Here is a 27,843-nt window from a genome sequence, read left to right as displayed (position 1 = left end):
GTGGAAATTAAAATTCAGTGCTACACCAAAGAGTGCACTAATATTTGTTGTTTTCTTTTTGTATGAGAGGAGGAGGTAAATAACCAAGAGATCCAGTGATTCATAATGAAATATACTAAGTTCAATTTTATGATGTCAGTCCTTGGCATTATGATCTATGTTACTGATTTAATTGTGGACATCTGGGTGTCTGTCAGATTTTTTCATGAAAGACAGTATGTTTTTGGTGTTTTAACAGTAAGTTTTATGCTCTTTGGAACCCTTGTGGTCCAGTGTTTTAGTTATTCTTGGTTCAAGGCTGATTTAAAAGAAGCAGGCCAAGAAAGCCATCATTGTTTTCTTCTACTTCATTGCTTGCAAGGAGGAGTTTTTACAAGGTGAGCATATACTTTTGATCTTTAATACTGTTATTCTCTGATTCAGACAGAAGCTACTTTCTGTATCTGGTTAGTGAAATGTACAAAGTTTCTCTATTTGCATGTAGGACAAAGGTTACTTGCTTCTCACTAGCAATGCTTGCATGAGTCATTGTACTGTCAGAATTTTCCAGGTTCATTAATAGAATGTATTAATTTACCTAATTAAGTTGCTTTTTCTAAGATATTATTACATTTTTATGAGAAAGAAAAAGACTCATTTCTATGTTTTGTGAATCTTTTCTCCTCTATTTTATATTTTAAAACTGATTATGTAAATACAGCCTATCACTTGCAACTCTGATAGAAAGCACTTTTTTAAGTAACTTGTACTATTGATTTAATGAGATGAAATTTTTACTGCAGTAGTGCAGTAGCCATGTGGTTAGCTAGGTACAGAATCACTCAGAACTAAAAACAAACTTAAAAATCATGTTGTTTAAAACCTATTTTATGGTTAAAGAAAGTAGAATCTAAATGAGCCCTGAGAATTCTATGATTATCCATATATCTAATTTCATATGACCTTTTCTTTCATTATCTTAAGAGATATAATTCTGTTCAAAGCAATATATATATTAAAGGTAAGGAGAAGAATTAAAGACAAATATTAAGAGGATAATGTACTATTTTGTTACAGTTAGGTTTTGAATTTGAGCTATTTTAATAGTCATCTTTCCTGAGAAAGATTTTAGTGATAGTAGAATTCTAGGTAAATAGTTATTTTCTCTCTGTATGTTATGTTCTCTCATCTTTTTGTTTCCATTGTCAGTATTGAGTAGTTAGATATCAGTCTTGCTGTTGTTCTTTAAAAGGGTTTTGTTTTCTTTCCCCTCTGGTTGCTCTTATGATTTTTCTCCTTATATTTGGGTTTCTACAGTTTATGATATATCCGTGTGAAGAATTTATTTTTAATTCTTTCACTTGGGATTTGCTTGCTGTCTTGATTCTGTGAATTATTAGCTTCCATGAGTTCTGCACAATTCTTAGCCATTATCTTTTCTAACATTTTCTTTACTGTATTTCTGTCTCTTTTCCTTCTGGACTCCAAACAAATTTAAGATAGATTTTCTTGCTATATCCAACATGACTGTTACTGTTAGATTGTTTATCTGAGATCTTTCTTGTTTCCTAATATAAGTCTGTATTGCTATAAACTTCCCTCATAGAACAGCTTTTGCTGTGTCCCATAGATTTAGTATCATTGTGTTTTCATATTCGTCTCCATATATTTTTTGATTTCCTCTTTGATTTTGTCAGTGACCCATTGATTGTCTAGTAGCATATTATTTTTGTTTTTTATGCATTCTTGTAGTTGATTTCTAGTTTTATTCCATTGTGGTCAGAAAAGATGCTTGATATAATTTCAATACTCTTAAATTCATTGAGACTTGTTTTGTGGCTTGTCGTGTGATCTATCCTGGAGACTGTTCGATGTGCACTTGAAAACAGTGTGTATCTTGCTGCTTTTGGATGGACTGGTCAATATATGTAATCTATTAAGTCCATCTGGTTTAATGTCATTTAAAACCAGTGTTTTATTACTGATTTTCTGTCTGGATCTTACATCTCTCCCCCGATGTAAATGGGTGTTGAGGTCTACTATGTCAGTTTCTCTCTTTATGTCTGTTAATATTTGCTTTATGTGTTTAGGTGCTCCTATGTTGTGTATATATATATTTGCAATTGTTATCTTCTTCTTTGATTGATCCCCTTATCATTATGTAAGTCTTTTTTGTCTCTTGTTACATACAGTCTTTGTTTTAAGGTCTGTCTTGCCTGATATAAGTATTACTACCTCAGCTTTCTTCTGATTTCCATTTGCATGTAATACTGTTTCCTATACTTTCTCTTTCAGTCTATATGTCTTTAGCTCTGAAGTAGGTAGCATATACAGGTCTTGTTTTTGTGTCCATTCAGCTACTCTGTGTCTTTTGACTGGAGCATTCAGTCAATTTACATTGAAAGTAATTATTGTTAGATAATGTCTTATTGCCATTTTGTTAACTGTTTTGCAGTTCTTTTTCGTTTTCTTCTTTTGCTCTCTCCCTTTGTGATTTGAGGACTGTCTTTAGTATTATGATTTGGTTTCTTTCCCTTCTTTTGTGATTCTATTATAGATATTTATTTTGTTATTACCATGTGAAAGTGAAGTTGCTCAGTCCAGTCCAACTCTTTGCGACCCCATGGACTGTAGCCCACCAGGCTTCTCTGTCCATGGGATTTTCCAGGCAAAAGTACTACAGTGGGTTGCCATTTCCTTCTCCAGGGGATCTTCCTAACCCAGGGATCGAACCCCAGTCTCCTGCATTGCAGGCAGATGCTTTTACTGCCTGAGCCACCAGGGAAGTCAACAATCTGTTTATTATACTGATATGTAATTATTTTAAGTTGATGATGTTTTAAGTTCTAACAGTTTGTAACAACCATGCACTTTTGCTTCCCATCACCCATATTTACTGTTTTTGATTTCATATTTTAGATCTTTTTGTTTTGTGTGTTCCTTAGATACTTATTATAGATATAGATGATTTTACTCCTTTTGTCTTTTAACCTTCCTATTAGCTTTATGAGTGGTTGATTTACTACCTCTACTGTATATTTGCCTTTACCAGTGAGATTCTTCCTTTCATAATTTTCATATTTCTCGTGGTGGTCTCTTCTGCTTAGAGAAACTTCCTTAACATTTTTTATAAAGCTGGCCTACTGGTTCTAAACTCTTGCTTTTGCTTGTCTGTAAAATTTTATATCTCTCCTTCAAATCTGAATGATACCCTTGCTGAGTAGAGTATTCTTGCTTATAGGTTTTTTTCCTTTCATTACTTTGACTATATGCTGCCTTCTGGTCTGTAGAATTTCTATCAAAAAGGCAGCTGATAGTTTTACGGGAATTCCCTTGTACATGAAATGGAGATTCTACGTTCTTACTGATTTTTATGCTTAGTAATTAGAGATGTTGGAATAAGTAGATAGTCATTTGGAAAAAATAAGTAAACTATAAGTGGACCTTCACACAAAGGTCATACTTAGCTTATGCTCTAGCATGGTATGTGATCTTGAAAAGAGTTTAGCCTGTTCTGTAATGAAGGTGAAATCTTTAGAAATATATTGGTAGAAACATAGAGATGGGTACAATATTGGGAGAGTTTTAAAATGTTGCAGTTTATGTCTTCAGTTTCTCAGTCTTTGATATGACAGGACATGGGCACTAACTCCTCCTAATCAGAAGAAAATCTGAAAGCATAAACTGGAAGAATTTTGTTTCCAGAGAGACACTAAGCACCACCCACCTGCAACCCCCAACACCAAACCCAAACCACAAGGACAAGAAAACAGATTTTTTTTCCCCATTTGCCATTTAAATGAATAGACCAGAGATTGTAGAAATTGACTAGAATGGAAATAAGAGGAAGTAATAACCAGTGTATGCAACATAAGAACAGTAAAAGTTTTGATTCAGTTTAGAGTTGGGATAATTTAAGGTTGCATATTATAGACTATACAGCTAGGTAAAATACCAGACACCAGGATAAATTTTAAATGACTCAAATATTTAACACAAGAAATGTACTATTAGAAAACATAGGAAAATTCCTTTATAGCCTTGAAATGGAGAGCCTTTTTAACCATAACTCAAAATCCCCAAGCTATAAAAATTATAGATTTGACAATAAAAATTGCACACAATAAATAAAAACAAAAAATCCCAACAAATAAAAGCAAAGCAAAAAGGAAAACAGTTTTCATAGGGGAAAATATTTGTAATTTTTAATAGAAAAAGACCTATTCTTTTAATATTTAATGAGCTTCTGAAGTCAAAGGTAAAAAGGTCATCCTCGCAGTTGAAAAATGGGGAAAAGAATGAGGATATTTTAGAGAAGAGGAAATGCAAATGGCTCTTAAGTTGTCTGAAGGATACTATACCTCATTCATAATTTAAAAACTGCCAATTAAAACTTCACTGAGATACTTTACCTACCAGATTGGTGAAAATCCAAGTGATAATACACTCTCGTGGTAAGGTATGGGAAAACAGGTATTCTCATACTTTGTTGATGGGAGTATGGATTGATGCAATCCATACCAGTTCATAAACAGTTTGAGCATATTTCAGGTGCACATACCTTTAGGCCAGAGGTTCCTTTTCTGGGTTTATCATACCTGCATACATGTAAAATGACATATGCATAGCTTTTCAGTTGTAGTATTGTTTATAACAGCAAAATACTGGAAACAATTGAAGGTCTGTTGATAGAGTTTATAGTATATCTATGCAATGTCATACTACAATAACTATTACAAAGAATGATAAAGTACTTTATATACTGAAATGGCAAGATCTCCAGGATGTACTTTTAAGTGAAAAGACAGGGTACAGACAACAGGTATGATATAATACAGTCTATTTTTAAAAGGTGATAAAAAGGCATATTTACATGTGTTTGTATATGCATAAAAAAACTCTTCACGATGAAAAAAAGATCTTCACAATCAAGATAATCACGATGGTGTGATCACTCACCTAGAGCCAGATGTCCTGGAATGTGAAGTCAAGTGGGCCTTAGAAAGCATCACTAATAACAAAACTAGTGGAGGTAATGGAATTCCAGTTGAGTTATTTCAAATCCTGAAAGATGATGTTGTGAAAGTGCTGCCCTCAATATGCCAGCAAATCTGGAAAACTCAGCAGTGGCCACAAGACTGGAAAAGGTCAGTTTTCATTCCAATCCCAAAGGAAGGCAATGCCAAAGAATGCTCAAACTACCGCACAATTGCACTCATCTCACATGCTAGTAAAGTAATGCTCAAAATTCTCCAAGCCAGGCTTCAGAAATACGTGAACTGTGAACTTCCAGATGTTCAAGCTGGTTTTAGAAAAGGCAGAGGAACCAGAGAGCAAATTGCCAACATCTGCTGGATCATGGAAAAAGCAAGAGAGTTCCAGAAAAACATCTATTTCTGCTTTATTGACTATGCTAAAGCTTTTGACTGTGTGGATCACAATAAACTGGAAAATTCTGAAAGAGATGGGAATACCAGGCCACCTGACCTGCCTCTTGAGAAACCTATATGCAGGTCAGGAGGCAACAGTTAGAACTGGACATGGAACAACAGACTGGTTCCAAATAGGAAAAGGAGTATGTCAAGGCTGTATATTGTCACCCTGATTATTTAAAACTTATAAGCAGAGTATATCATGAGAAATGCTGGGCTGGAAGAAGCACAAGCTGGAATCAAGATTGCCGGGAGAAATATCAATAACCTCAGATATGCAGATGACACCACCCTTATGGCAGAAAGTGAAGAGGAACTCAAAAGCCTCTTGATGAAAATGAAAGAGGAGAGTGAAAAAGTTGGCTTAAAACTCAATATTCAGAAAACGAAGATCATGGTGTCTGGTCCCATTACTTCATGGGAAATAGATGGGCAAACGGTGTAAACAGTGTCAGGCTTTGTCTTTTTGGGCTCCAAAATCACTGCAGATGGTGATTGCAGCCATGAAATTAAAAGACGCTTACTCCTTGGAAGGAAAGTTATGACCAACCTAGATAGCGTATTCAAAAGCAGAGACATTACTTTGCCAACAAAGGTCTGTCTAGTCAAGGCTATGGTTTTTCCAGTAGTCATGTATGAATGTGAGAGTTGGACTGTGAAGAAAGCTGAGCACCAAAGAATTGATGCTTTTGAACTGTGGTGTTGGAGAAGACTCTTGAGAGTCCCTTGGACTGCAAGGAGATCCAACCAGTCCATTCTAAAGGAGATCAGTCCTGGATGTTCTTTGGAAGGAATGATCCTAAATCTGAAACTCCAGTACTTTGGCCACCTCATGCGAAGAGTTGACTCATTGGAAAAGACTCTGATGCTGGAGGGATTGGGGGCAGGAGGAGAAGGGGACTACAGAGGATGAGATGGCTGGATGGCGTCACCGACTCGACGGACACGAGTTTGAGTGAACTCCGGGAGTTGGTGATGGACAGGGAGGCCTGGCGTGCTGTGATTCATGGGGTCGCAAACAGTCAGACACGACTGAGCTGAACTGAAAGAAACTCTGGAAAGGGTATACATGAAACGAGTAACCATGAATTCTTATGGTCATGAGGGAGGGTGAAGACTGGGTAGTTAGGTCGTAGGAGTGGGATCAGTTCAGTTCAGTCGCTCAGTCGTGTCTGACTCTTTGCGACCCCATGAATTGCAGCATGCCAGGCCTCCCTGTCAGTATTTTCAAAAAGTTAGTAACTTCTTTTTTGATTTTTGATTTATGTGAATATTTTACCTATTAAAATAATTAAAGAAGAAAAGGAAAAACTGAATTAGGTTTGCTATTACTGTTAAACAGATACTTGATAAATAAACATTTTCCTCTTTTTGTCTTTCTTTTTCTTTGTGTTTTCTTGGTGCAGGAAGTGGCCCAAAACAGACATGAATAGTGTGAAATAAGCAGAAATTAAAACAGTTCTTAAAAGTTGCCAAATTATCCAAGGATTTGTCTAAACTAAGTATGCAAAAACATGAAATATGCTAAACTACAGATTCATTTCCCTACAGAATAGATAAATTGAGTTTTTGTTGGTAGATGAAAGACAAGGAATGTCAACATAAATTATTTATTCAGTGTAAGTGTTTTGCTATTAAGTGTGTTCTTACTGCTTAGTGGTCTGTGGAGTAGAACGATTCATTTTCCAGAATATAAATTATATGACACTTCTGTATTTCTATTTTATGTATGACTTGTGATAATACTTTTTTCTTTGCCAAAGGAGACTTTTTCCTATGATGGATATATGAAAGGAATTTGTTTTATTTACAATATGGAAGTTATTATCGCTCTTTTTAAATAGCTGGTAAAAAGTTCAAATTGTGTGAAAGAGAGTACAATGGGAGAAGAGTTTCAATTCCTCCACAGGTCCCTAGGCCCTTCTTTAAGGGGTTTCTTAAAGTGTGAAAGTGAAAGTCATTCAGTTGTGTCAGACTCTTTGTGACCCCATAGACTATAGAGACCATGGCATTCTCCAGGCCAGAATACTGCAGTGGGTAGCCTTTCCCTTCTCCAGGGGATCTTCCCAACCCAGGGATGGAACCCAGGTCTCCCACATTGCAGGTGGATTCTTTACCAGCTGAGCCACAAGGGAAGCCCAAGAATGCTGAAGTGGGTAGCCTATCCCTTCGCTAGTGGATGTTCCTGACCCAGGAATTGAACCAGGGTCTCCTGCATTGCAGGCGGGTTTGCGAAAGCCCCTAATTTTTTAAATGGGCATTAAATAGTTGAACATTTTTTCCTTACCTATTTTTCTATTTAAAGCTCTTTTGGAGAAGGCAATGGCACCCCACTCCAGTACTCTTGCCTGGAAAATCCCATGGACGGAGGAGCCTGGTGGGCTGCAGTCCATGCGGTCACCAAGAGTCAGACACGACTGAGCGACTTCACTTTCACTTTTCACTTTCATGCATTGGAGAAGGAACTGGCAACCCACTCCAGTGTTCTTGCCTGGAGAATCCTAGGGATGGAGGAGCTTGGTGGGCTGCCATCTATGGGGTCACACAGAGTCAGACACGACTGAAGTGACTTAGCAGCAGCAGAGAGAGGTCATCTGGTAATGTTCAAATTTCCTAGGGTGCAATATATATGAAACTTGAGAGTCTGGGCCCTTCAATCCCTAAATATGTGGGGATTTTCCTAGATATGTTACTGTTGTTGATTTCTCATTCAATTTTATTTTGATCAGAAAACATAATTTGTATGATTACAGTCGTCTTTAATTACCTGACTTATTTCATGTCCCAGCACAGAGTCTAACTTGGTGAATATTCCATGGGCATTTGAAAAGAATTTGTAACTTGCTTTTGTTGAGTGTCCAACTTTTTGAGATCCCATGGGCTGTAGCCCACCAGGCTCCTCTGTCAGTGGGATTTCCCAGGCAAGAATACTGGTGTGGGTTGCCATTTCCTTCTCCAGGGGATCTTCCTGACCAAGAGATTGAACACTTCTTCACTGTGTGCGGATTCTTTACCACTGTGAGCCACCTGGGAAGCCCCTTGTTGAGCATGCTGCTGCTGCTGCTAAGTCGCTTCAGTCGTGTCCGACTCTGTGCGACCCCAGAGACGGCAGCCTACCAGGCTCCCCTGTCCCTGGGATTCTCCAGGCAAGAACACTGGAGTGGGTTGCCATTTCCTTCTCCAATGCATGAAAGTGAAAAGTGAAATGAAGTCGCTCAGTCGTGCCCGACTCTTAGCAACCCCATGGACTGCAGCCTACCAGGCTCCTCCGTCCATGGGATTTTTCCAGGCAAGAGTACTGGAGTGGGGTGCCATTGCCTTCTCCGCTCGTTGAGCATAGTGGTCTATAAATGTAAATTATGGCAATATGTTGATAATGTCATTAAAGTTGTCTATATTCTCACTGATTTTTTTCTTTTGGCCTACCTTTTCTTTCGTTTACTGAGAGATGAGTGTTAAAATGCTCTAAGATAGTGGATTTATTTTTTTCTCCTTGTACTTTTGACAGGTTTTGCTTCATGTGTCTTAAAACTCTATTATTAGGTATATTCAGATGTGTTCTGGAAAAATTGATTCTTATATCATTATGACATGATCCTCTTTATCTCTGTAAATGCTCTTTGATTTGAAATCTATTTTGTCTGGTGTACTGTAATAGCCATACTAACTATTTTTTGTGATTGCCGTTCAAGCTGTCTGTATCTTTATATATAAAGAGTGAAAGTGAAGTCGTGTCCGACTCTTTGCTACCTCCTGGACTATACCAGGCTCCTTAGTCCATGGAATTTTCCAGGCAAGAATACTGGAATGGGTTGCCATTTCCTTCTCCAGGGGATCTTGCCAACCAAGGGATCCAACCCGGGTCTCTCGCATTGCAGGCAGATGGTTTTTTACAGTCCGAGCCACCAGGGAAGCTCAAAATGTATAAAGAGAGTCTCTTCCAAATCACATAGAATTGAATCTTAATTTTTTTATACAGCTTGACAGTCTTTTATTAATTGAAGTATTTAATCTATTTCCATTTCATATATTATTGCAATTATTGATATAGTTGTTTTCTGGGCCTACATATTGTTTTCTTTTTATATTTTCTGTTTGTGTTTATTGAGCTTTATGTTGTTTTTAATCAACTTTGGAAAATATTTTTGGCCAGTATGTTGTAAAGTTTTGTTTTTTCCTGTCCCATTTTCTCTGTTTCTTTTGTGACTTCAATTGCACCTTTGTTATGAGGTTCTGTTAGTTTTTTTCCTAATTTTTTCTCTCTGTGTTTTGTTTGCTAATTGCAATATCTGGGTCATCTGTTGGTATGTTTCTGTTAATTGGTATGTTTCTATTACCAGGTTTTCTCCTTTAGCATAAGTTATATTTACTCTTGATTTGCATTAAGAGTAAATTTTTTTTTACTCAAGTAAAAAAGATTTACTCAAGTAATTTTTTTTATTGTGTAATGGGCATTGTGATTGATACCTTGTAGTGACTGTAATTTCTGTTATCTTCCATTGAAGAGAAAGCAAATAGCTAAATTATTGGCAAATTACCTTAATGTATTACAGAGGCTTGGTTTAAGCTCTATTAGGGAAGGTCTGTTTTGCTTTTGTCCTTAGTCCTAAGGAGAGTCTCACAGACCTGAAACATGGTCTTTACTTCTAAAACATGGCCCTTTTGGGGTTTCAATGAGATGTCTGAAGTATTTACCAAGCTCCTTGAATTTGATGGATTGCAGACTCCAGACTCTTCCTTATGGTAGATAGCTGCTGAAATCTCTGCCCAGCTCCCATTTAGACATTGTTCCTCAGTTCCGTGGAGTCTCACCCTACGTACACATAGTAAGGGTTTGACTGAGGATTTAAGGAGAGTATATAGAGATTTGGGGTTTCTTTTACTCTGTGGCTCCCTCTTTTCTGAGGTCCCTCTTAATTTCTAACCACTCTGGCAGATTCAACCTCAGTCCTCTGACTCTTTGAGCCAATAATAATTTGACTTTCTGCTTGAACTGTGTCTGCTTTGTGCTGTTGGACTGTGCAATGCTATTAGAGGAAAAGCCACATGTGCTTCTCATGTGGTATGGTTCCCTTTTCTCAAGGGTTAAGTGACCTCATGCTTCTTCCTGCTTTTGGTTGCTCTTTAGTGACTTGTTATCTTTAATATTTTGTCTATAATTTATCATTGTCATCAGTAGGAGGGTGAGCTTGATGCAAAGAAATCCATCATTACTAGAAGCTGTTGCCTCTTTATCTCAAATAAAATAATACATTGTGGTAAAATATGCCAAGAAAGCTCCTTCTGTTTATTTTTCTTTGGCCTCTTCATCATTTATTCCATAAAACTGAAACAATATCCTGTTGATTAAAAAATTATATTCATACTCCCCTTAGCATGAAATTATCCTTAGATAAGCAGAACTTTGTATACATTTGCCACTAAGTGCTACAGATTTGGACTTCCCTAAAGTGCCTGGAAATATTAATGTGCACATCTGTGAACAGCCTCATCTGTTTTTTTTGTTTATTTTAACAGGCATTGACATAGCACTTAACATGTGCCAGTTACTGGTCTAAGCATTTTACATGTGTTAGTTCCTTTAATCCTCATATCAACCCAATGAGGTAGGTATGATGATTACTCCCTTTTTCAGATGAGGAAACTAAAACATCACTAGGAAGTATTGGAGCAAGGATTTGAATCCAAGCATCCTGGGTTTTTTAGAATCATTACTTTTAATCACTGTACTGTGCTAGCTCTCCCCCTCTGTGCTGCCTATATTAATTTGCTCTGAGCATGTATCTATAATTTTTGTGTGTTTTTCAAGTTTTTCAGTTAGTGGTATCTATCTTCTTGCTTTAAAAGGATAGATACCTTTAAGAACAGGAACCACATACTGTATTGCTTATTAGTCTTACATAATATACCTACAGGAACTCCTTATTGTGCCAGATACCCAGAAAAAACTCAAACACAAATTATCTTATGAATCTGGCCTGTAAATCCTGGACAGTATTAATCATTTTTTCCTGTGCTTTTACAATGTATCAATAGTATTTATATTTCTGTTGAGTGGTTATTTCTTCTGACTCTTATTGCAGCTAGCAGTTTATAGGCTTGATCTTCCTACTAGGCTGTAAGGTCAATGAAGGTAGAGGTCATGTCTTCATCATTTTTGTAGACCCTCTACCCTGGCATCTAGTCCACATGGAATATAATGGACTATGTTACTCTAAAACTTTTATGGTAAAAATATACTTTTATTTGCTAGGTGAAGAATCTTTGCGTATTCATATATGTATACATCATGTTTACAATCAAAATATATTTATGTCTTTCAACTTTTCAAAACCTTTTCATATCTACTGTCTTTTTATGGAAAAATTGTCATGAGTTTTTTATTTGTTCATTCCTTCAGTAAATATTTTCTGAGAGCCTGCTGTGTCCCAGGACTATTCTAGTTGCTTAGGATATGGCAATTAACAAAACAAAGTCCCTGCTTTCATGCAGATCTCATTCTTGTGAGAAGGTACAAATAAAAATATATAATGCATCAAGTGATAATAAAGAAAAATAATAGGATAAAGAGAATATGAGGGATGGTGTGATCTGGAAAGATATCAGTAAGGACATGGCATTTGAATAGAGACCTGAATGAAGTTAAGGAGTAAGCCTGTAAAATCTCTGGGGTTTAGAAGAGTTCCAGCAAGAGGGAGTAGCAAATACCAAGGCCTTTAAGTTGGGAAAAAAAGCACGAATAGTACCCTGGAAGTGTGGGAGACTTGAAAGGGAAAGACAGTGATATAGTGTGTGTGGGAGTCAGATTACAGGGGGCCTTGTAAGACAGGGTAAAGACTTTGTGTTTTATTCTAAGTATGATGGAAAGCATTAGAACATTTTGACTGAAGGGATAGCATCTGGATTATGGTTAACAGGTTCAACCTAGATGCTTTTGAGGGAACAAGAGTAGAATCAGAGAGACCAGTTATGAGGCTATTGAAGTAATCCAGGCCAGAGACATTGGCTGCTTAAACTAGGATGGAGGCAGTGGAAGAGATATGTGTGTAGATTTGGATATATTTGGAGTTTGAGCTAAGAACCAAGAGAAACTGCTGGGGAAATTTTATAGTTGTTAGAAAAAGAAATTGGAAAGTATTCCCACATTTTGTTCTGAGCAACATGATGAATATTAGTGCCATTTACTGAAATGGGAAACATTGACAGAAAGAGCAGGTTGAAGCAGGATATATATATCACTGTTGTAACTTTATATATGAGGAAACAGATTATAAATGAATTTTGATAAGCTTTGGCTAGAATCCTGATTGTCTTATTGCTAGCCTCAGCTATTTTAAAAATAATTGTTTCAATTATTTTTGTCATTAATTTTACTTGAATGATGATAACTCATGTTAATTTAAAAATTCCTTGTAAAGAAGAGCCCGAGCAAGGATGTTTTAGGAGTCTTTGAAGTTTTATATATTTTTCAGGATGCTGATGGTCATAGAGACTAATACTAATACTTGAATAACATGGGTTTGAACTGTGTGGGTTCACTTATATGCAGATCTTTTCAGTAGTAAATATTACAGTACTACCCGTCCACGGATGTGGAACTGAGGACACAGAGGGCCAACTACCAACTATGGATTATGCATGAATTTTTCAACTGCACACAGGGTTGGTGTCCCTAAATCCCATGTTGTTCAAGGGTCAAGTAATTATTTGCTAGATTAAATTGAAAGAAGATTCAGTCTTATCTTCAACCTTGACATATTCATAAGGGCATTATTAATATCTGTCTTATAATTGAGATAAATTGTATGAAGTTTGCAGTTTGCAATGAAGACATTGCAGTTTGTCTTTCAGAAAGTAGTGGTTAGCACTAAGAATCATAAAGATTTGGACTCTAGGTCTGCTCCTGACACTCTGTGTATCTTTCAGCATATCATTCTAGTTCTCAGTCTTACTTTTCCCAGCTGCTAATTGAGAATAATACCTACTCATGTCTCATAATTATTTTGAAGATGAAATAAGATCATGTATGCTTAACAGTGCTAGCACTCACTGACACATCAAACATCCAATAAAAATTGTGGAGTCTTGAATCTCAATACAACTACTATGAAATGTTTACAAAATTGTAGCAGATAAATTTTGTGGGAAAATTCTATACTTAAACACATATTGCTTTTTTTTTCAAAATTATTATGTATATGAACACACATGAAGAATCTGTTACTGAAGATAAATGTTCATGTTTACTTTACAGGTATTGGTTTGCCTTGAAACAAGGTTATCAAGTGGCTTTCAAGTATAGCAGCAAAACTGAAAACTTCGTGGAAAAACAGATTAATGATAGAGTGACAGATTTGAGCATGCTAAGGCTGTTTGAGACCTACCTGGAAGGTTGCCCACAACTTGCTCTTCAGCTCTACATCTTTCTGGAACATGGTCAAGCAAATTTCACTCAGTGTAGGTCTTTCTTAATTCTTTGTGTTAGATGGATGCCACTGATATCTTATGTCAACTGTGTAACTCTTTGGCAGGTTTTATATTTATTTTTATCATTTTTTAAAGAGTTATTTGTTATTTTTGAAAAGAAGTATATAGTTCAAATATCAAAAAATATTTAAAGGTGTACTGTCTCCTTCCCATTCTTCCAGTTCTTCTCTTTGCCTAAAATGAAACTACTATTAGCTTTATAATGATTCTTTCAGAAAAAATTTTTTTCAGAGCCTATCTTTATTCTTTTTTTTTTTTTTATAGAATGGTAACATGAAAACTATCTTTGTTGTTTTTTTTTACTTAATGTATGTCTTGCAGATCTAAACATATTGGTACAGAAAGAGTGCCCGCATTTTATTTTTATTATCTGCATAGTTTTACAAATTATAGATGTATCCTGAATTATCTAACAAGCTTCTTTATGTTAATTTAGGTTGTTTCTAATATTTTACTGTTGGAAAAAAATTCTGCAGTGAATAATCTTATGTATGCATCCTTTTGCATGTTTGAAGTTTATCTATGGGGTAAATTCCTAGAATTAGAATCATTGTGTACAAGTGCACCTGCTACAAAACTAATGTTGGCTTTGCAAATTGGTCAATATGTTGCTCTTTTATAGCAGATTTTCTCGTGGTTAAATGTAAATTTTAAAAGGACAGTTTGATATTTCTATTAAAAATATTTTAATAGGTGTTTATTTTGAGATGTTAAAAAACTAATTATTTGCTAAAAATAGTTGCACTTTTCATTAGTGATGAGGGTTCCATGTGGTTTTGGATTCACCTCAGAGTAGTAGCAGATTGTCCTCTCCCTTGGAGTTTTCTCTATGCTAGATTTTCTTGTAAGATGAGTTTATTCTCCTAAACAGTCTTCCTGTTTCCAGTTTCCCTCTAGATGTAGTCCTTTCTAATATTTTCATATTTGTTAGTGTAACATTGAAATGAGCCTACAGCGTATGAGATCTCTTTTTCCTTGGGATGCCCAGAATAGTTGTATATTATATAGTCCCTGAAGCTAAAAGATCAACATTTAGAGCTTACAACCTGTACTTTGGTAGATAACTGTGGCTGCTTCTGTGTGGTGGGATTATAAATGATTTTACTTATTTCATCTTCTTTATATTTTTCTGAATTTCAAAATCTTTATAGTAACCATGTTTTGATAATTAGGAAGAATAATTCAAAATGTAAAAAAAATCAATTTGTGTATAAAACGACTTCAGAAAACTGAGCATATTCTTTTATTTTGTTCCTTCCTGAACTCATGCTAAAGAGGAAAGTAAAGGAGTGAAAACAATAAAACTCATAAGGACGAAGAGAATGCAGAGTAGAATAGCAGACTAGAAATATCGGTAAATATTTAGAAGATGGAAAGCAGATGGAAAACTTGGGTTATTCAAATCAGTTCCACCACCACCAAAAGGCTAAATTATTTGAATCAATTCTCCTCCTGAAATTATCTGAAACAATTGGGTATATAGTTTCAAAATTCTTCATAAAAGCTTAAAATAATCTGATACAACAGGCCAAAATATGCATGAAATTGGGAGTGCAGCAGGGTTGAGTAGTACTGTGAAGGTATTTACACTCTGAGGAGTTTTACAGAAACATACACAGCAGATTCAGTTTTGATGGCTTCCCAGAGTCCAGAGGACTGGAGACAAAACTCAGGGTCCTCACAAGGGGAGGATATTTAGTAGAAAATCCTACTTGTAAAGCTGATATGCCAGAAGGCACCCTTCCTCTCCTCAGGGTAAAAGTTAAGCTACCTACTTCTAAATGAAAATTGACTGCATAAACAAAAATAATACTATGTGGCTAAGGAAAAGAATGAAAATACAAGACAGAAATAAATACAAGACAGGTAGAAGATGAATGGAGTTAAACTGTCTTAAATGCCTTATACAGTTCAGGAGAAAGGTAAAGCAGAAATGAATCTGGGCTTTTTAAGGTGTAAAATAATTAGACCCTAGTTTTTTTTTTTTTAAGAATATATTATTAGGAAGACAAAATTAGATATTATGTTAGTCTGCTTGGGCTGCCATAACTACCACAGACTGGGCAGCTTAACCAACAGAAATATATTTTCTCATAGTTCTGGAGACTAGAAATACGGGGCCCAGTCGGGTTGATTTCTGGTGAGGACTCTGGGTTGCAGATGGCCACCTTTTTGCTGTGTCCTCACATGTCTTTCCTCTGTGTATGGAGAAAAAGTGAGATCGCTGGTATCTCTTTGTCTTCCTACAAGGATACCAGTCCTGTTAGATTCAGGCTCCACCTTTATGACCTTGCCAAACCTTAATTATCTCCCTAAAGGGCCTATCTCAAAATGTAGTCACATTGGGGTTTAGGGCTTTAACATATGAATTTAGGAAGAATATAATTCAGGCCATAAAAGGTATGAAAATAAGCATTTTTTAAAATATAAAAAATAAGTAATAGCAAATTATAGGGATAAGAAATCTGACCCATACCACAAATTTCACAATAGAAAGAAAAGTAATATCTTTTTCTTATTTTAATGCTCTTTAATACAAATTTTTAGTATCTGATTGGCTTTTGATTTGATAATGATTTTATAATTTCTGTGGAAAAGAAAAATTCAATCTTTTTTGTAGTGCAGTTAACAGAAATTTTATTTTTTAATTTAGAAAAGTTTCAACTTCACAAATTATTGATAATGTTATATGTATATTTTTGGATTATTGTCACATTTGAAACAAACTCTACCAATTTATTCAATAATGTGATTTAAGATCAGGATATATCAAGATTTTTTTTTGAACTGATTTTAAATACTGTTTGAATTGACAACACTAATTTATTATTGTCTAATTTAGTAAATAGTGGGAGTCTTGTTTTTTCAATAATTTGTCAATAATGTCAAATCAGAAGAAGTTAAAAATAATCTGTATAGATGTAATTGGGCAAAGTCATTCCATACTGAGATAAATACATAAACAAAGGCATGGTTTGGCAAAGACAAGGAAATTCAGTTTGGATAAAGTGTAATGTACAGATTAGATTAGCAAAATGGGCAGAAAAAGTATATTGGAAACAGGTAGGTAAGCAGGAAATGGAAAATAATGTCAAACAAATAGTGTCAGGTGGACAAGGATAGATAATCATGCCTTAATGTTAAGGAATCAAAGACCTGTTGATGGCAGGGTAGTGACGCGTTAAGATAAGGCAAACTGCTTGAAAATCCTAGATCTGTTACTTACTCATAATTATCCAAGCAAATTTTATAAACAAATCCTCCTAAACCTAAACTCTTCTCAACTCAATTTCCTTTTAGCTAGAGCCCCCAAATGATGACAGTTGCTTCAGTATACTTAGGGGAAAATGTGTAAGAGGGAAAATAGGAGTAGAAACAGGGAATTTAAGCAATTACAATTAAAACATCTTATTTTTCCAAATTTTATAAAAGTATATGACAAAGTGAACACATTGCCAGGGCTTTGCCAGGCTTGGAAGGAGTCTGGGCAAGCGTGGGTCCCTGAAATTTAAGCTTCGTTATCTTCATGATACATCTTCCTGTGAGATAGAAATTTTGATTAATTTTAAACTTTAATAAGTTTAGTATACAGGTTGTGATTTCTAGGGAAGCCTTCAAAGAATAAAAGCAGTGTATCTCTGAAGGACATGTGTTACTAGATTGAAAAGTTGATAAAATGGCCCACACCAAGCCTATCATTATAACATTTCAGAGACTTAAAGATTTTAGAAGATTTGAAAGAAAATAAAGATTGTTTAAATATAGAGAAAGTGAATAGCTTTGAAATTCTTAACTGTAACACTTGAGATTAGAATTTAAAAGATAAATGACTTCAGTGGAAAACTTTCATTGGAAAACATTTTTAAACTTTGAATTCTATTTCTGTTGAAACTGTATATCAAACATGGAGGGTAGAATAAAGACATTTAGAGACATTCATGCTCAAAAGTTCAGCTTAAGGGCAGCTTTTCTCAGAAATGTCTGGAGAATGTTTTATCCAACCATGAGAATGAAGCAAGAAAGAAATAATGGGAAACAAAATCAACAGTGAAGAAAGGTAAAGGCAAGTTCTGGGAAGACAGGGAAGCAAACCTTGACAACAGCTACCTTTGACCATAAAGATCATATTATTATTTTAAAAAAAGCTAATAGATGTATCTGGGGAGTTTAATTAATTTGAAGAGTTTGCTAAAAAAATATTTATGAGTCATGAAATAATAAGCAAAGTAAGGAATAATGAAATGTTTTAAAAATATTGCATTGTATACTTGAAAGTTGTCATGTTGACCTACCAAAAATGTCATGGGGGGATGAGGTATTAACTAACCTCATTGTGGTCATCATTTTGTGTATATATGTATATCAAATCATCACATTGTAAACTTGCATGTATATTAATAATATCTCAGTAAAGCTGAGGAAGTTTTTAAAATTAATAAAATACTTCAACAAAAAAAGTTCTAAAAGGAAAAGAAATATAAGCAGAATGTAGTAATTTGGCTGAGCAGCTTTTAAATCAATAAGCAGTGTCTAAAGTAGATGAATTTAAAAAACAGCATAGTATGTGTTTTATTTAGAAATAGGGCAATAATGTCAGAAGAAATGTTAAGACTTGATAGTGGTTTTTTTCTGAGGGTCCCTACTGAGAAGTGAGAAGGGGCAGAGCAAGCTACTGCTTTTTTCTTATAAGTTCTATGGCATTTATTGATGTTTAAAAAGGAAGTATATGTACTAGATTTGGTAGAAATTAAAACCAGTTATAAAAAAGACACCACTGAAGGGCAGTTAAGGGAAATGATGTTTTAATTCATATTTTTGAATTAAAGGAGAAAGAAAAGTCCAACTAATTAGGGCAGTCTGGAATGCTATATGCTAAAACCAGGAGAGTGGACAAAATCATTTACAATCCTCTTCAATAGATAGATCTGTCTTAAATCTGACTTTCTTTCCTAATATATTGACCTCCAATGAGCTTAAATGGGAGTGATGAGCATTCTGTATTCTACTCTAAATTACTTCCTTCTAATTCCCCACTATCTTTGCTTTCAGTTTTAGGTCCCCAACTTTGACGGATAATGACATGTCTTTCCAAAGTAGTAATTAGCTTGCTTTTCTGCTTTTTGATGGGATAAAAAATGGGCTAAAGATGTAAAACCTATAGAAATTTATAAGTTTTAGATCATATTTGTTCATTTGATCTATCATCTTAAAGACATGGGAAACTGAGCTGTTAATACCTCATGCTTATGTTAAAATTTCTATTTAACCTCCTTCCCTGTCTTCCTGCTGTTTTCTTTCTTGGCTGCCATTTCTCAGTGAACTAGGTTTATGCCCAAGGCAAAGTCAAAAAGACTGGAAAAGCTAGGACTATAACTAATCTCTTAGAAAACTTCCATAGTATGCAGTTTGCATTGTACCAGGTGCTCAAGAAGATTTGTCCAGTGAATTTATTCACAGTCTGGTATAGTGGTTAAGTACACCAACTTTGGAATCGGGCAGATTTCAATTCAAATCTCACCTCTCTGCAACTTGCTGGCTGTGTGATTTGGGTCAAGTAATACATATATTCTCTAAGCCTCAATTCCCTCATATATAGTACAGAAATATTAATATCTATTTCAAATGATTAAATGAGATGAATATATAAAGTACCTGAATTGTGTTTGTGCCTGTGTATATACAGATAAAACATGTATGGTGTATAATAATATTGCTATTATTATTCCTATAACTACATCTTTAAAAATTTTTTTGTTTTGTAGATGCAGCCATCATGGTCTCTTGCTGTGCTGTTTCTTGGTCGACTGTTGATTATCAAATAGCTTTAAGAAAATCCTTACCTGATAAAAACCTCCTTAATGGACCCTGTCCCAAGCTTGTATATCTCTTTTACAAGTTGTTTACATTATTATCTTGGATGTTGAGTGTTGTGCTTCTTTTATTCTTAAATGTTAAGATTGCTTTCCTTCTACTGTTTTTTCTTTGGATTTTAGGTATATATTGGGCATTTAAAAAACAAACTGATTTTTGTGTTTCCACAAGTATGGAAATCCTATACAGGATTGTTGTTGGATTCATTCTTATCTTTACATTTTTTAATATTAAGGGACAGAATGCCAAATGCCCAATGTCTTGTTACTATATTGTAAGGGTATTGGTCACATTGGGGATATTGATTGTGTTCTGGTTTTACCCACTCTCTATTTTTAATGCAGACTATTTTATACCTGTAAGCATTACTATAGTTCTTTCTCTTCTCCTTGGAATTATTTTTCTTCTTGTTTATTATGGGACTTTGCACCCAAACAGAAGTGAAGAGACAAAACTGGATGAAGTTGATGGAAAACCAATTCAAAGAGATTGCAGAATGAAGCATTTCCTCATGGAATAAGCTATTCACTTAAGAGATATGTTTTCTTATTTTTTATTTCATTGGTTAGTAAAGAAAAAGTTTGTGTATGTGTGTGTTGTTTCTTATTTTTGCCTTTCTTAATTTGAGACCAGTTCTAGTACATTAATTATGAATGTTAGAGAGTATAATAATGTTTTTATTATTTAATTTTTCTCTATTGCTTGTAAAGTTGCCATCTTGAGCCTGAACTGAAAGAAAGAGTCTAATTCTCATAATTAGAAGGTAGAATTGAATTGCCTCCAACTTTTCCTTCATTGTTTCTGAGCTAAAACTGGCATTTGTCTTCTTTCCTCTATTTTCTTCATCCAGTTATATCTATCTATCTATCTATATATATCTTTTTTTTCAGTGAGTTGGAGACAGATTGAGTAGAGGAAAAGGAAAAGGAAGGAAGAAGAAGAAAACAAAACAGAAAATCATTTAACCCATCTTAACCATTTTTAAGAATATAGTTCAGTAGTATTAACTATATCACTTTGTTGTGCTGCTCTGTTAACATTTTTATCTTGCAGAACTGAGACACTATTCCCATTGAGCAATTTCCCATTCCTCTCTTTCTCCCTGGCAAACACAATTCTATTTCCTATTCTATGAAGTTGGCTATTGTAGATATTGCATATGAGTGAAATCATAAAGTATTTGTCTTTTTGTGACTGATTTCACTTAGCATAATGTCCTCATGTTCATCTATATTGTACTGGGTGAGAAGACTTCTTTTTAAAGGATGAAAAATACTCCATGGTATATACATATATGCTACATTTTCTTTATTTATAGTTCATTGGGTTCCTTTTACCTCTTGGCTAATTTTGAATTGTTTCCTGGATACTATGAGTATCTTTAGTTCCTCTTAATTGTTTCTTAGAGGAATTTTTTTTTTTTTTCTTTTAGAAACTTAAACTCTGAACTCTAAAGAGTCTTTATTTGGTTAGCCTTCAATGTACTACTTGGGAGTCTGCACCTCATGTATATATAGTTCAGTCAGTCAGAGATTTGGGAAGAGTTAATACATGAAATGAGGCTTATGTTGGCTGTCTCCTTTTTACGATTTTCACTGTCACTCTTCAGTTTCTGTGGTCACTCCATACTCTGTCCTCTGGGATTTTAAGCCATTAAGACTGCAGCTTTTCTATCTCGGTTTGTATATACACAGTGTGCCGACGGGGTCTATCTTTACTCAGTGCCATTCCTTCTTCAGAATGTTGACTGCCTTCCAGTGTCCGCCTGTTTTTTTTCCAGGTAGTTTTTTTTTCATGTTTTATCCAGAGTTTATAGCAGTTTTTTTTTTTGAGAAAGGGTTTAAGCAGTAAGAGTTATACCCATCTTTTTATTAATCAGTACCATTTTTAAGTCTTTCTGTAATGTTTGCATTTTTTTCTGAGATTTGCTCAAACATAATGTGTAAGTTCCTTTTGTTTAACATGGTACTGATTAATAAAAAGATGGGTGTAACTCTTACTGCTTAAACCCTTTCTCAAAAAAAAAAAAAAAAAAAAACCCGCTATATTTAAGTCTGTGCAGCCATGAAATTAAAAGACACTTACTTCTTGGAAGAAAAGATCCAATCTCATACTTATGACCAACCTAGATAGCATATTGAAAAGCAGAGACATTACTTTGCCAACAGAGGTCCGTCTAGTCAAGGCTATGGTTTTTCCAGTGGTCATGTATGGATGTGAGAATTGGACTGTGAAGAAAGCTGAGCGCCGAAGAATTGATGCTTTTGAACTGTGGTGTGGAAAAGACTCCCGAGAGTCCCTTGGACTGCAAGGAGATCCAACCAGTCTATCCTAAAGGGGATCAGCCCTGGGTGTTCTTTGGAAGGGATGATGCTAAAGCTGAAACTCCAATACTTTGGCCACCTCATGCGAAGAGTTGACTCATTGGAAAAGACTGATGCTGGGAGGGACTGGGGGCAGGAGGAGAAGGGGACGACAGAGGATGAGATGGCTGGATGGCATCACCGACTCGATGGACCTGAGTCTGAGTGAACTCTGGGAGTTGGTGATGGACAGGGAGGCCTGGCGTGCAGCGATTCATGGGGTCAAAAAGAGTCGGACACGACTGAGCAACTGAACTGAACTGAACTATCCTTTTATAAGAACTTCTCTCTGGTGGCTCAGATGGTAAAGGTCTGTCTACAATGAGGGAGATCAGGGTTCCATCTCTGGGTCGGGAAGATACCCTGGAGAAGGAAATGGCAACTCACTCCAGTACTATTGCCTGGAAAATCCCGTGGATGGAGGAGCCTGATAGACTACAGTCCATGGGGTCACAAAGAGTTGGACACGACTGAGTGACTTCACTCACTCACTATCCTTATTTATTTGACCCTCACAAAAAACTGGGCAATATAGTTGTTATCACTACCCTTTAGCTGAATTCCCTGGTGGCTCAGACGGTAAAGTGTCTGTCTATAATGTGGGAGACCCGGGTTAGATCCCTGGGTTAGGAAGATCCCCTGGAGAAGGAAATGGCAATCCACTCCAATACTATTGCCTGGAAAATCCCATGGACAGAGGAGTCTGGTAGGCTACAGTCCATGGGGTCTCAAAGAGTTGGACATGACTGAGCGACTTCACTTCCCTTACCCTTTAGCTGGGAAAAGCAAGCCTCATAGAATTTAAGTAACTTGCCAAATTTCACACAGATCCAATCTCATACTTTTGACCTCCTCTAGTTTGCTTTCATTCTATTCTTTGATAAATAGGTAAACTGACCCATCAACAGCCTAGAGCTATAGTAAATTACACATGATTTGTAAAAACTATTATTAAATTATTTATTTGCCAAAAAACAATTTTTTAAATTTGGTCCCAATATTTGTTGGCTCTAGTTCAGGATGGGGCTTAGGCTGTGTCACTGATTGAATAATTTGACTAACAGTACATGTAATGGAAAGTGGCAATTTACGTAATGGAAAAAATGGGTAGAAAATAATGTACATCTACTGAATATTGCATTGATTTTATAGCAAATATTGATTTGCTATAAATAAAATCAATAGTGATTGATTTTATAGCAAAGAAACAAATGGGTTGATCCTGGATCCTGGTCAGATGTTTTGGCTAGTTAGCAAGCTCTTAAAATGAACTTTTAAAATCTAATTATTTTATCTTTATTTATTTTATCTTATTTTCTATAACATTCAGCCATAGATTTATAGCACTTTTAAATCCCCCCTCAATTTAGTGTTAGCTTTTTCTAGATTATTCTGCACATATGAAGGGCTTTTGAAAATTTAGAAAAACATAGGAATAATTATGAGCAATACTCATAAAAGAGCACTCATGCACTGTCCTAGTTAGAGTTCTCCAGATAAACAGAACCAGAGGATATATATAGAAACATGTAAGAGGGGATTTCTTGTAAGAATTGGCTCACATGGTTGTGGAGGCCAAAAAGCCCCACCATCAGCCACGTACAAGCTGGATAACCATGAAGGCCTGTGGTGTAATTCCGCCCAAATCTGAAGGCCTAAGAATCATGGGACTAATGATTTAAGTGCTAATCTGGGTCTAAGAGCTTGAGAAACAGGAGTCCTAATGACTGAAGACAAGTGGTGATAGATGTTATAGCTGGACCAGAAAGAGTGAATTTGTCATTCTGATTTTTGTTCTATTTAGGCCCTCAACTAACTGGATGATACCCACCCATGCTGGGGAAGCCATTTGCTTTACTCGGTTCATCAAATGCTAATTTCTTCGAGAAACACCCTCATAGACTCCCAGGATGTCTTACTAGCCATGTGGCACACTTAGCCCAGTTAAACCATAAAGTTAACTCTCACATAAACCTTTATACTTTCACATTTACTGCAACTACAGGTAGAAGGCTTCCCTTAGATTGCCTGCTGCTGCTGCTAAGTCGCTTCAGTTGTGTCCAACTCTGTGCGACCCCATAGACGGCAGCCCACCAGGCTCCCCCGTCCCTGGGATTCTCCAGGCAAGAACACTGGAGTGGGTTGCTATTTCCTTCTCCAATTAGACTGCCTAGTGGTTCTCAAACTTTAGCGTGCATCAGAATCACTTGGAGGGGCCATTAAAACATACTGCTGGGCACCATCCACAGAGTTTCTTTTTAGTAGATCTTAGTGGATTTTGAACCCCACTCCAGTACTCTTCCCTGGAAAACCCCATGGACGGAGGACCCTGGTGGGCTGAAGTCCATGGGGTCACTAAGAGTCGGACATGACTAAGCGACTTCACTTTCACTTTTCACTTTCATACATTGGAGAAGGAAATGGCAACCCACTCCAGTGTTCTTGCCTTGAGAATCCCAGGGACAGTAGAGCCTGGTGGGCTGCTGTCTCTGGGGTCACACAGAGTCGGACACGACTGAAGCAACTGAGCAGCAGCAGCAGCAGCGGCAGGTGGATTTTGAACTCTCTATGTCTAGGAAGTTCCCGGATGTGGCTAATGCTGCTGGTCTCCTCAGCTTTGGGAACTGTTGCTGACTTCTGAAGGCTATTATCACTGTTAATAACTAGTTTTAACATAGCCACTAGAGGGCAGTGGAACCATAGAAAAATTAGATGTGCAATAGACCCCCTGGTTTATGCTATCAGCTACAGTTTTGCCAAAGGCTGTAAGAAAACTAAAGCCAAACATTAATTTCCTGTACAATATCATGAGGCTCATTCTCAACTGTAATATAAATAAAAGCTTGTCTTTGTGGTTGTGAGGGTCATAGAGATACAGTGCAGTTCTAACTCTGGCTGATGCTTGTATTGTAATCACAGTAAATTAAAAACTGGACTTTCCTAAGTGGGCATTTGCATATATATCTAGTAGTATTGAGGGTTAACATGAACAATTTGTGGTTTCCCAAAGAGGTGGCATTTTGATAATAGGTTTAGTTGCTGCTGCTAAGTCACTTCAGTCGTGTTTGACTCTGTGAGACCCCATAGACAGCAGCCTACCAGGCCCCCCCGTCCTTGGGATTCTCCAGGCAAGAACACTGGAGTGGGTTGCCATTTCCTTCTCCAATGCATGAAAGTGAAAAGTGAAAGTGAAGTCGCTCAGTCGTATCCGACTCTTAGCAATCCCATGGACTGCAGCCTACCAGGCTCCTCCGTCCATGGGATTTTCCAGGCAAGAGTACTGGAGTGGGTTTAGTTACGAAGATAATTCTACACTTAAATAGTATTTATTGTTTTGTTACATGTACTTTTTATTTTGTGAAAGTGAGACCTAAGTACTTTTAAAATTATTAAACCTAGTATACACTAAACTCAAAGAACATAAAGATTTACAGACTATCAGGAATTTGTAATTCTTTTCTCCCAGATGTATTGTTTGATAGTACAAAAGGACTAGAGAAAAATCAAAAGATACAGTTTGCAGGGTCCTTGTTATATTGTCTTTTGCTTTGGAAGCCCAAAGGCCTGAAATTTGATTTCTTGCCTTGTCATTATTACCTGGATGATCTTGATGATTTAATCTCTCTAAGTCTCAATTCCTATATATGTAGAGAGAGAATTACATAATACAGCTATCTTTCTGGGTTGTTGAGAAAAATCAGCAAGGTACTATTTGTGATAGTGTTTTATATATGCTAACTATCTTTGAAATTTTCTATTTTGACATACTTCCACCAGCATGCAGTATATTTTGAACTTGGTTTTTATGTCATTGAAGAAGGACATGGCAACCCACTCCAGTACTCTTGCCTGGAAAATCCCACAGACAGAGGAGCCTGGTAGGCTACAGTCTATGGGGTCATGCAGAGTCGGACATGACTTAGTGACTACACTTTCACTTTTCACTTTCATGCATTGGAGAAGGCAATGGCAACCCACTCCAGTACTCTTGCCTGGAAAATCCCATGGACGGAGGAACCTGGTAGGCTGCAGTCCATGGGGTCGCACAGAGTCGGACACGACTGAGCAACTTAGCAGCAGCAGCAGCCAGTATTCTTGCCTGGAGAATCCCAGGGACAGAGGAGCCTGGTGGGCAGCTGTCTATGGGGCTGCACAGAGTCGAACACAATTGAAGTGACTTAGCACCAGCAGCAGTTGATGTCATTATTATACCATTGTAAAATTGCTCCTGGGCTTCCCTGGTGGCTCAGTGGTAAAGAATCTGCCTGCCAATACAGGAGATGTGGGTTCGATTTCTGGGTGGCGAAGATCCTCTGGAGAAGGAAAGGGCAACCCACTCTAGTATTATTTTTTAAATTATGGAAGTGTGATAACACATTTACAGGAAACTTGGAAAATACAGAACAAAGTTACATATGATTCTACTATATATTACAATGATTTTCTTAAGTAGATAAGATTTTTAGTTGGAGTTTTATATCAAACTCTCAAAAATTAATACAGTGAATAGACAGAAAAGTAGAAGGATATAGTAGACCTGAAAAGCACTGTGAACCAATTCAACGTGATTAAGATTGATAAGAATTTTCACACAACAGCAGGATACAAATTCTATTCAAGTTCCCATAGACTATAAGCCAGAAGACACTGGAACATATCCAGAGACATAAAACAAGGTGCAAAAATTTCATGGTCTAAAGGTATTGAAATCATATAGTCTGTTCTCTTATCACTGTGGAATTATGTTAGATCAATATCAAAAGATATTTGAAAGTAATCTACATTTTTTCAAGTGCAGTGTGACATTTACCAAGAGAGGTCTTTGACTTAGCCATTGAAAGCCTCAATAAAGTTGACTGAAAAAACACACAGGGTGATTGCAGAGAAGGAAACATTTAAATGAGAAATTATTATCAAGATGAGAAATTATTATCAAGGATACTTAGAAAACCCCATATATTTGGAAATTAAATGTTCACTTTTAAATATGGGTATATCTAAAAAGTCATAAGGAAAATTAGAAAATATTTGTAACAGAATAAAAATGAAAAGAGAATGTATCAGAATTTGTTATATGCAGCTGATGCAGCTGTGTGCTGCCCAGTGCAGCTAAATACAGTCTCACGCTAGTATTCTTTCCTGGGAAATCCCATGGACAGAGGAGCCTGTAGTCTTATTGTTCTTGTGGACAACAGAACACCTTCACTATGATTGCTTTAAGATTAAACACAAGTTTTACCTTTTGTGTTTGTGTCTAGCAGTATGCATGCTAACTAGACTATAAGCTTGTGATTGTATTTCTGTGCCCCTCAGAGGTCTTTGTATAGCATTTTGGGGAGTTTCCAATAGCAACAGAGTACTGTTACTTTTTGTGAACCCCTGGAATAGTGAATATATCTCATTCTATAGACTACTAGGAAAGTCATCTGATTCCTGTTTGGAGCATGAATCAGTCCATCAGTTTGAGGGTTGTGTGTTCAATTTAGTAGTAGGATAAGGCTTAGTAAATACCTGTCTCTTAACTGATTAATCACCACTCCAAAGAGTGATTTGTGTTTTTTGGTGGTCTATGGGCTTCCCTGGTGGCTCAGAGGTTAAAGCGTCTGCCTGCAATGAGGGTTCGATCCCTGGGTTGGGAAGATCCCCTGGAGAAGGAAATGGCAACCCACTCCAGTACTCTTGCCTGGAGAATCCCATGGATGGAGGAGCCT

General features: G+C 36.3%; 1 protein-coding gene across 1 annotated transcript; it reads left to right on the top strand.

The window, feature by feature from the left end:
* Positions 1-105: 105 nt before the first annotated feature.
* On the top strand, positions 106-20,289 carry XKR9 (XK related 9). The gene is made up of 3 exons (XM_005897925.3): positions 106-377; positions 13,666-13,868; positions 19,661-20,289. The coding sequence occupies exons 1-3, from the start codon at positions 106-108 to the stop codon at positions 20,287-20,289; spliced, it is 1,104 nt and encodes a 367-aa protein (XP_005897987.2).
* The last annotated feature ends 7,554 nt before the right edge of the window (positions 20,290-27,843 follow it).

The sequence above is a fragment of the Bos mutus genome, chromosome 14, assembly GCF_027580195.1.
Source record: "Bos mutus isolate GX-2022 chromosome 14, NWIPB_WYAK_1.1, whole genome shotgun sequence".
Classification (NCBI taxonomy): Eukaryota; Metazoa; Chordata; class Mammalia; order Artiodactyla; family Bovidae; genus Bos; species Bos mutus.
The sequence above is the reverse complement of the archived record's forward strand: the minus strand, read 5'-3'. Positions and strand labels throughout refer to the sequence as shown.